Source organism: Belonocnema kinseyi, chromosome 8 (assembly GCF_010883055.1).
Source record: "Belonocnema kinseyi isolate 2016_QV_RU_SX_M_011 chromosome 8, B_treatae_v1, whole genome shotgun sequence".
NCBI classification, from domain to species: domain Eukaryota; kingdom Metazoa; phylum Arthropoda; class Insecta; order Hymenoptera; family Cynipidae; genus Belonocnema; species Belonocnema kinseyi.
This window is the reverse complement of record NC_046664.1, coordinates 10,582,583-10,592,932: the sequence shown is the minus strand read 5'-3', so window position 1 is coordinate 10,592,932 and position 10,350 is coordinate 10,582,583. Positions and strand designations below refer to the sequence as shown.

The 10,350-nt window shown below is 23.2% G+C and overlaps 1 protein-coding gene across 1 annotated transcript; it reads left to right on the top strand.

Annotated features, from left to right (window-relative positions):
* Positions 1–3,341: 3,341 nt before the first annotated feature.
* LOC117178272 lies at positions 3,342–8,071 on the top strand. The gene is made up of 2 exons (XM_033369627.1): positions 3,342–3,539; positions 6,882–8,071. The coding sequence occupies exons 1-2, from the start codon at positions 3,457–3,459 to the stop codon at positions 7,417–7,419; spliced, it is 621 nt and encodes a 206-aa protein (XP_033225518.1). The 5' UTR covers positions 3,342–3,456; the 3' UTR covers positions 7,420–8,071.
* Positions 8,072–10,350: the final 2,279 nt, after the last annotated feature.

Below are 10,350 nucleotides of genomic sequence, written 5' to 3'. Positions count from 1 at the left end.
AGTAGTTACATTTTCAAACGAAAATATAATAGATGAATTTTTAGTTAAAAATTATTTTCAACCAAAATTAGAATAGAAAAAAAGTTACATTTTTAGTTAAAAATTAAGTTCAATCAATTAAAGACGAATTGTCTACAAAATAATTAAATTTTCAACAAAAAAAAAACGGCTTTTGAAAAAAAACAAAGTTTAAGAATTTTCAACAAAATAGTACTTAAAATATCTACCAAAAACGGAATCCTTACATTTTTAGTCAAAAATTATGTTTAACCAATTAAAGACGAATTTTGTACAAAATAATTAAATTTTCAAAAAAAAAAAAAAAAAAACGGTTTTTGGAAAAAAATATTTGAAGAATTTTTAACAAAATAGTAGTTACATTTTCAACCAAAAATAGAATTGTTTAATTTTTAGAAAAAAATTATTTTTAATCAGTTTAAAACGAATTTTCAACATAAAAAAACGGGTTTGAAAAAGAAACTAAAGAAGAAATTTCAACAAAATAGTAGTTACATTTTCAAACGAAAATATAATAGATAAATTTTTAGTTAAAAATTATTTTCAACCAAAATTAGAATAGAAAAAGAAGTTACATTTTTAGATAAAAATTAATTTCAACCAATTCAGAAAAAAATGTAAACAAAATAGGTGAATTTAAAAAAAAAAACGGGGTTTTGAAAAAAAAGAAAGATTAAGAATTTTCAACAAAGTAGTATTTACATTTTCAACTAAATATAGAATATTTACATTTTTAGTTAACAATTAGGTTCAACCAATTGAAGACGAATTGTCTACAAAATAATTAAATTTTCAACAAAAAACGGTTTTTGAAAAAAAATTTGGCGAATTTTTAAAAAATATAGTAGTTAAATTTTCAACCGAAAATAGAATATATCAATTTTTAATTTACAATTATTTTCAACTTATTACGAACAAATTTTCAACAACGAAAAAACTGGTTTTGAAAAAAAAGAACGAAACGAAGTTTTAACAAAATATTTATTGCTTATTTTGCATAATTAATAAAAAATAAGAAAAATTCAAATTATTTTAAAAGACATTTTGAAGGTTTTGATATACAAGTTTTAAAAAGATTCAAAAATGATTTAAAATTTGGAAAGATTTCCAAAGGTGTCAAAAATTAAGATTTTTCAACAAAATAGTAGTTAAATTATCAACCAAAAATAGAATGGTTACATTTTTAGTTAAAAATTATGTTCAACCAATTAAAGACAAATTATTTACAAAATAAATAAATTTTCGACAAAGTATTAGTCACATTTTCAACCGAAAATATAATAGTTTAATTTTTATGAAAAATTATTTTCAACCAGTTCAAAACGAATTTTCAACATAAAAATGCGGTTTTGGAAAAAAACCAAAGAAGAACAAATTTCAACAAAATTGTAGTTACATTTTCAAACAAAAATAGAATATTTCACTTTTTAGTTAAAAATTATGTTCAACCAAATAAAGACGAATTTTCTACAAATTAATTAAAGTTTTCAAAAAAAAAAAAAAACGGTTTTTGAAAAAGAAAACAAAGTTGAGTTTTTGAACAAGTTAGTCGTTAAATTCTCAAACAAAAATAGAATAGAAAAAGAACATAAATTTTTAGTTAAAAATTATTTTCAATCAGTTCGGGAAAAAATGTCAACAAAATAATTAAATTTTCAAAGAAAAAAAAAGAAAGATTAAGAATTTTCAGTGAATTCAAGACGAATTTTCTACAAAATAATTAAATTAAAAAAAAAACGGGTTTTGAAAACAAAACAAAGTTTTAGAATTTTCAACAAAATAGTATTTAAAATTTTCAAACAGTAATAGAATAGATAAATTTTTAGTTAAAAGTTATTTTCTACCAGTTCAGAAAAAATGTCAACAAAATAATTAAATTGTCAAAAGAAAACGAGTTTTGAAAAAAAAGCAAAGATTAAGATTATTCAACAAAATAGTAGTTAAATTATCAACCAAAAATAGAATACTTAAATTTCTAGATAAAAATTATGTTCAACCAACTAAAGACGAATTTTCTACAAATTAATTAAAGCTTTCAAAAAAAAAAAAAGGTTTTTGAAAAAGAAAACAAAGTTGAAGAGTTTTTGAACAAGATAGTAGTTAAATTTTCAAACAAAAATATAATAGAATAAGAACTTAAATTTTTAGTTAAAAATTATTTTCAACTAGTTCGGGAAGAAATGTCAACAAAATAATTAAATTTTCAAAGAAGAAAGAAACAAAGATTAAGAATTTTCAACGAATTCAAGACGAATTTTCTACAAAATAATTAAATTTAAAAAAAAACGGGTTTTAAAACAAAACGAAATTGGAGAATTTTCAACATAATAGTAGTTAAATTAGCAACCAAAAATAAAATAGTTAACTTTTTAGTTAAAAATTATGTTCAACCAAATAAAGACGAATTTTCGACAAATTAATTAAATTAAAAAAAACAAAGTTGAAGAATTTCTGAACAAGTTAGTAGTTCAATTTTCAAACAAAAATAGAATAGAAAAAAACTTAAATTTTTATGTAAAAACTATTCTCAAACCGTTAGGAAAAAAATTTCAACAAAATAATTAAATTTTCAAAAAAAAAAACAAAAACAAAGTTTAAGAATTTTCAGTGAATTCAGGACGAATATTCTACAAAATAATTAAATTAAAAAAAAGACGGGGTTTGAAAACAAAACAAAGCTGGAGAATTTTCAACAAAATAGTAGTTAAATTTTCAACCAAAAATAGAATAGTTTAATTTTTATAAAAATTGTTTTCAACCAGTTCAAAACGAATTAAAAAAAAAAACGGTTTTGGAAAGAAAAAACCAAAGAAGAAATTTCAACAAAATAGTATTTAAAATTTTTAAACAATAATAGAATAGATAAATTTTTGGTTAAAAATTATTTTCAATTAAAAATAGAATATAAAAAGAACTTAAATTTTTAGTTAAAAATTATTTTCAACCAGTTCGGAAAAAAATGTCAAGAAAATAATTAAATTTTCAACATATTTATTTTTTCATTTTTTAGAGTAAAAAAAATGCGAGAAAAATTCGAATCATAAAAAAAAATTACCCTTTACAGCATCAAAATATAAGAAGCTTATAAAAATAAAAACATTTTTTCATTTATTGATTTTTTTCACACTTTTCGAAATGAAGAATTCAAAAAAAGTTTGATACTTGAACACGTGGTACTCGCAGTCGCAATGTCCGTTAGATGCGACGTTGCCATTTAGTTCTTTTAAACTCAAGTTGTGTGAGTTCCTGGGCAGACGCTTTTTGTGTACATGAAAAGAGATCGAAAAGGAATGCAGTTGTGTGCGTGATGAACCCATTGGTAACCATCTGGTTACATTGGGTCATTGGATGCACATATATTGGGTAATGGTGGTTATTAAATTAGTATATAAGTCTAGTCTATTTCTATTATAAGTATTTGGTAAAAAAGAGTAAAAAATGGCTTCCTTGGTGGCAGATTACGAATCCTCTTCTGGTTCAGATAACGAATCTGACAGCGTCTCTGAAGACAGTGATAACATGTAAGTACGGTTCAAAAATAATCACCAAAAAGCACAATTGCTTTCACTGTTTTTAGTGGTCTATTCGAACCTAACCTAAAAACCTCTTTTTTCTGATACATTTTTCTGCGTTTTTCTTCTTCTTTGTAAATGTCTTACATTTTTATTAAATTGGGAATTACACCTTTGTTTTGGAGAATTTCACAAACGAAAATCGTTTATTTTCTGTTTAAATATCGTCTCTACAAATTTTCGGATATTGATTTTTTCTCCATTTTTATGTTCTAAAAAAATTCTTGATTCTGGGAGAAAAAAAGGGATTTTAAAAGTGTTTTAGTTTATGGACAACTACGGAAACGAATGATAAATTATGTTTATTTATTCTGATCAGTTTAAGTCGAAATTTTCGAAAATATAGTTTGTAGGTTTTGATAAATTTAGGGGTTAAATAACAAAACGTGATAAAAAAACTTGATTTGGTTTCTCCATATTTTAAGGATATACTGTAGTTATAATTTTGGTAAAATTATTATTATAAAAGAAATTCTGAGAAGTATTTATGAATTTAAAAAATTCTTGACATGTTTAACAAGTATGAAATATTTACGCATTAAATCTTTAATCGGATATTAAGATTTGTCTAAAAATTCTTTTTATTTCGTGGTTGAAAAGTCATATTTTATTGTCGCAAATTGAACTGTTTTGTTTAAAAATTCATCCTTTTGGATTGAAAAATGACTTCTTTTGATAGAAAATTCATGTTTTTTGGTTAAAAATGACATTTTTGGGTGGAATTTGAATCTTTTTTGTTTAAAAATTAGACCATTTGGATTGAAAATTGATCCTTTTAGTAGAAATTTCATGTTTCTTTACGAAGAATGCATCTTTTCGGATTTTAATCTCAACTGTTTTTTAAAAAATTCGACTTTTTAACTTGAAATATGAACTATTATATTTTTTGTTAATTATTAATCTTTTGGATTGAAAGTTCAAATTTTTGGCTAAAAATTAATTTGTTTTGGCTCGAAATTGCAACTATTTGGTTGAAAGTGCAACATTTTTTTGATGAATGTTATCTTTTTTGTTAAAATTAAAATCTTTTCAGGTTGAAATATCAAGTATTATATTTGTCGTTGAGAATTCAACTCTTTTGCTTGAAAATGTAACTGTTTGGTTGAAATTTCAACTACTTTTCTGAAAATTATTCTATTTTGTTAAAAAATATTTTTTTTCTTGTTAAAAATTAGTTTTTTCACTGAAAATCGAACTACTCTACTTTTTTTATTCGTATTTTTTAGTTGAAACTTCAACCATATGTTTGAAGATTAATATTTTTTGTTGAAAAAGAAACTTTTTCTTTGAATGTTCATATATTTAGTTTGAAAATAAAAATGTTTTGTAGAAAATTCGTCTTTCTTGTTTGAAAATTCAACAATTTTTTTTATTAACTGGGAATTCTTTCTTGGATTAAAATTAAATATTTTGTTAAGAATTTTTTTAAACTAAAAATTCAAATTTTTGACTAAAAAATAATTTGTCTCATCGTTTAGTTGAAAATTTGTCTTTTGTTTGAATTTTTTTTCATTAAAAATTACAATTTTTTTTTTTAGAAATTTCATCTTTCCTGCTTAAAAATTCAACTTTTGACTGAAAAAGTTGTATTTTTGGCTTAAAAATGTAACTTTATGGTTGAAAATGCACCGTTTTTGGTTGAAATGAATTGTTTTTTGTTTGAAAATTAGACTATTTCATTGCAAATCCATTTTTATAGGTTGAGAATGAAATACTTCGTTGGAAAATCAACTTTTGGATTGCCAATTTAACGATATTTTAAAAAATTCTTTTTTTGTTGAAAACCAGTATTTTAAAACTAAAAATGTATCTGTTTGAATAATTATTTTTTTTGGTTGAGAATTCAACTGCGTTGTTGAAAATTTGACCCTTTTGTTAAAAACTTGTGTTTTTTTCGTTGAAAATTAATTTTTTTCTCTAGAAATTCTACATTTTGACAAACATTATTTCATTTTTTTTAAAACTATTTTTTTGATAATATGTAGTTTTTCGTTGAACTCGATGACTTTTTAATTACAATTAAAATCTTTTTTTGTAGAAATATCAACTATTATATTTTACGCTGAAAATTCACTTTTTTGGTTAAAAATTATCATGCTTGTTTGAAAGTCTTTTGTTGAATTCTACTGTTTTAATAGAAAATTAAAATATTTGTCATTTTTGTTTTGAAAATTCGATCACTTGGTTGAAAATCCATCTATATAGGATTATAAAATTCATCTTCCTTTATTAAGAATGAACATTTTTGAAGTTAATTTAACTGCCTTCTAAAAACAACATTTTTTTCTGGACAATTCAACTATTTGGATAAAAATTTAGTTATTTTGTTGAAAAATCATCTATTTTGTTAAAAAAAATCATCTTTTTGGTTCTAAAAAACCGTTTTTTGGTAATAAAGTCATTTTTTCCGTTTAAAAAATAAGGTTTTTGTTGAAAATTCAAATGTCTTGTAAAAAATTTGTCTTTTTAGCTCGGAAATTTTTCGAAAAGTGTTACTATACTCGTAATCCCAACTATTTATTTAAAAATGAATTTTTTTTTGTTGAGAATTTAGTTATCTTCTAAAACAAATTTTTTGTTTGCTTGGAAATTGAATTATTTTGTTGAAAATTCATTTATTTTATTAAATTATCATATTTTTTGGTAGGAAAGTCATACTTTTTAGATAAAATCTGAGTTTTTTGCTTTAAATTCAATTGTTCAGGTTGAAAATTCAACTGTCTTTTAAAAAATTTGTCCTTTTAGGCTCGAAAATTTGTGCCCAAATTTTACTTTTATTCATTTATTTACTATTATATTTTCAGTTCAAAAATCATATCTTTTGGCTGAAAACGTTAGATATTTGTTTAAAAATTCATCATTCTTGTTTGAAAAAAAAAAATTTCTTATTGAAATTAACTGTTTTCTGAACTTTTTTTTTGTCAATTGTCTGTTTCGCTAAAAATTCCTTTTTTACGGTTTTCAAATTAAACGGTTTTGTAAAACATGTGGCTTTTCAGCTTGAAAACACAATTCATCTGGTCGAAATTTATTTCTTTTGGTCGAAAATTTCAAGAATTAAAATCTTCATATTGAATGCCATATGTTACTTACCTGAATTTAATTTTAAAGAATTTATTCCACTGATTTCGTGAAAAATCATCCAAGTTCCCCTCTTTCGAGATCATTTCGGGCTGTAAGCTCTGAAACCAATCCAATTGCTCACACTTGCTTGAATATCAAACTAAACATTAGATAATTACAGTAAATTTTGTATCGGTTCTTTGTAATCTGATATTGCCTAACTCTCAGTTCTAAGGAAAAAGAAGAGGAGGATTCGGAGAGCGACAACGAGGATCCTGATAAAGAATCCGCTTCAAATGAAAAACTTCCACTACCCACACCCGACTTCAATGGCACAGTTATTCCAAAAACTTCCGTTTTCTCGAATCCATTCGTGGAGGCAGAAAAGGCGAAAAGCGCCATCCTGGAGAAGCACGTTAAAATGACACCCACCCTGGATGACACGAAAATGATAAACGGCAGGAAAATCTGCTGGAACTATCGAAAAGGTCGATGCCGATTTGGTCACAACTGTACCTTCGCACACGACTCTGATCTGCATCGAACAGCTTCCGAATTGGAAGCCATAAGAGCCCCACAGGAAACGCTGATTTTTCAGACGCCTTACAATGGTCAGATCAATGTGATTGACGAGGAAGAGGTGGATCAGGAAAATAAGCTAATGATCAAGCGAAAAAAGAGGCCAGGATTGAGCCAAACTCTAGTGCCCGGGAAAAAGGTTCTGAAAATGTATAAAACGCAACAAGCTAAGGCAGTTGGTAGATAAACGGGCCTTCAGTTTCAAAAGATTAGTTGCAATTTAAATTTAAATCGGAGAAACAAAAAGTATAATCGAATAATTCGGTTGTTAATCATTGAAAATTTATTTGAATTTACCTTTAAAGAAAAGTAGAGATAGTGTTAACAGAATTATTTAACTATAATTAGGGATCACAGTTGTTTTTTTTTTTTTCTATTCCCCTAAAGATACTTGGCTATTATTCTAATATTTACTTAGCAAACGTAAATATGGAATTTATAGCTAAGACAATTTCAAGGAAATGTAATTAAAATTTGGTTTTTAAAATTTAACCATAAAAAATAGGTTTAGTTGACGAATTTCAAACTAAACTTTTTTGAATTTAGATAACAGTTTAAAGTTAAAATAAATTTTGGGACGAAAAAGTATCAAGAATTAGTTATTAATAATGTCTTTTTTTTTTTTTTTTAAAGAGAAAATATTGTTGATTGTGGAAACGATTTTGAACAGATACAAATTTTTTATATACAATACTGAGAATCCATTGGATGACTATTAATTTGTCAAATATTATTTGCCAATGGCGACCCGTTTTCGAAGAAATCAAGTTTTAATATTTTTTTTGGTCAGGGATTGAAATTTTTGTTTATTAATTTGAAAATTTCTTTTTATTTGCAATAATTGGATTTTTAAGGGTTGATGAGTTAATTATAAATTTTCTCTATTTTTCAACTATTGAACTTTTAACTGTTGAAAATTCAGATTTTTTCACTTTTTAACAATTGAGAATAGAATTGTTTAAAATAGAGGAAAATTTACATTTAAAATTCATTGGTTAAAAATTGAACAAAAGTAATAAATAGAAGTTTCGGTTGTGGAAAATTTATGACAATTTATCATTGAATTTGCTACAGACGAAAAATTTATTGTTGAAAATTGAAAAAAAAATGAATTTTGAACTGTTGAAAATTGAAAAAAGTGAAAGGAAGTTGATAATTTAATTTTCAACCGTTGAAAATTCAATGGTTGGAAATAGAAAGAAATTTATATTTGAACTTTTAACAGTAGAAAATGAAAGTTTAAAGGAAATGCAAGTTTAAAGTGGCAGAAAATTGAAATTTAAAATTAATTTGTTGAAAATTGAACAAAATTGTTGAATCAACCGTTGAAACTGAAAGAAAATTTAAAATTGAAGAAAATTTAGAATTAAATTTTCTACAGATAAAAACTTCAGTGTTGGAATTGAAAAAAAATAGTATTTTCAAATGTTGAAGACGGAATAAAATTGAAGTAAAATTAATTTTTAAATGTTGAAAATTTAAGTAAACTTAATTTTTAATTTTGAAAATTGAAAGAAATTCATCATTTAATTTGCAAAAGTAAAGAATTCAAGCTCAAAGTTTAAAGAAAATTCAATTTTAAAATTAAAGAAAATTAACATTTAAAATTAATTTGTTTAAAATTGAACAAAATTGTTGAATTGTCTGATGAAACGAAAAGGAAATTGAATTTTATTCTGTTGAAAATTGAAGAACATTTATAATTAAATTTTTAACAGATAAAAATTTCAGTTTTGGAAATTGAAAAAAATGAATTTTTAAATGTTGAAAATGGAATAAAATTGAAGAAAATTCGTGTTTTAATTTCCAATAATAGAAATAGCGGAAAATTGAAGTAAAGTTAATTTTAAAATTTGGGAATTGAAGGAAATTCGTCATTTAATTTGCAAAAGCAGAGAATTTAATTTTAAAACTAAAGAAAATTAAAATTTAAAATTGAACAAAATTGTTGAATTAGCTGTTAAAACGGTAAGAAAATTGAATTTTCTTCTGTTGAAAATTGAAAAAAATGAATTTTTAAATGTCGAAAGTAGAATAAAATTGAAGAAAATTCGTGATGTAATTTCCAATAATATAAACAGTAGCAAATTGAATTAAAGTTAATTTTTAAATATTGAAAATTGAAGTAAATTTAATGTTAAAATTTTGAAAATTGAAAGAAATTCATCATTTAATTTGCAAAAGCAGAGAATTCAAGTTCAAAGTTTAAAGAAAATTCAATTTTCAAATTAAAGAGAATTAACATTCAAAATTAATTTGTTTAAATTTTGACGAAATTGTTAAATTAGCGGTTGAAACGAAAATAAAATTGAATTTTATTCTGTTGAAAATTGAAAAACATTTATAATTAAATTTTTAACAGATAAAAATTTCAGCTTTGGAAATTGAAAAAAATACGAATTTTTAAATGTTGAAAATGGAATAAAATTAAAGAAAATTCGTGATTTAATTTCCAATAATATAAACAGTAAAAAATTTAAGTTAAGTTAATTTTTTAATGTTGAAAATTGAAGTAAATTTAATGTTAACATTTTAAAAATTGAAGGAAATTCATCATTTAATTTGCAAAAGCAGATAATTCAAGTTTAAAGTTTAAAGAAAATTCAATTTTTAAATTAAAGAAAATTAACTTTTAAAATTAATTTGTTTAAAATTGAACAAAATTGTTGAATTATCTGTTGACACGAAAAGAAAATTGAATTTTCTTGTGTTGAAAATTGAAGAAAATCCATGATTGAGTTTTCATCTGTTAAAAATTGAAGAAAATTTATCATTGAATTTTCATTTGTCGCAAATTAAAAAGGAAATTGATTTTTTAACTGTTAAAAATTGAATAAAATTGAATTAAATTCATAATTTAGTTTCCGAAAGATGAAAATTCAATTCTTGAAAATTGAAGGAAATTAATTTTTAAATTTGCAACAGTTGAAAATGGTATTTTTTAAATTTGAAGAAAATTGAATTTGAAACTTTAGAAAATATAAGAAAATTTGAGGAAATTGATATTAAAATTCTCAAAAGTAGAAAGTTTAAAGAAAATTGAAATTTATCATTCATTTGTTGAAAGATGCGCAAAATTGAAAATTGAATTTTCAACTGTTGGAAATTGAAGAAAATT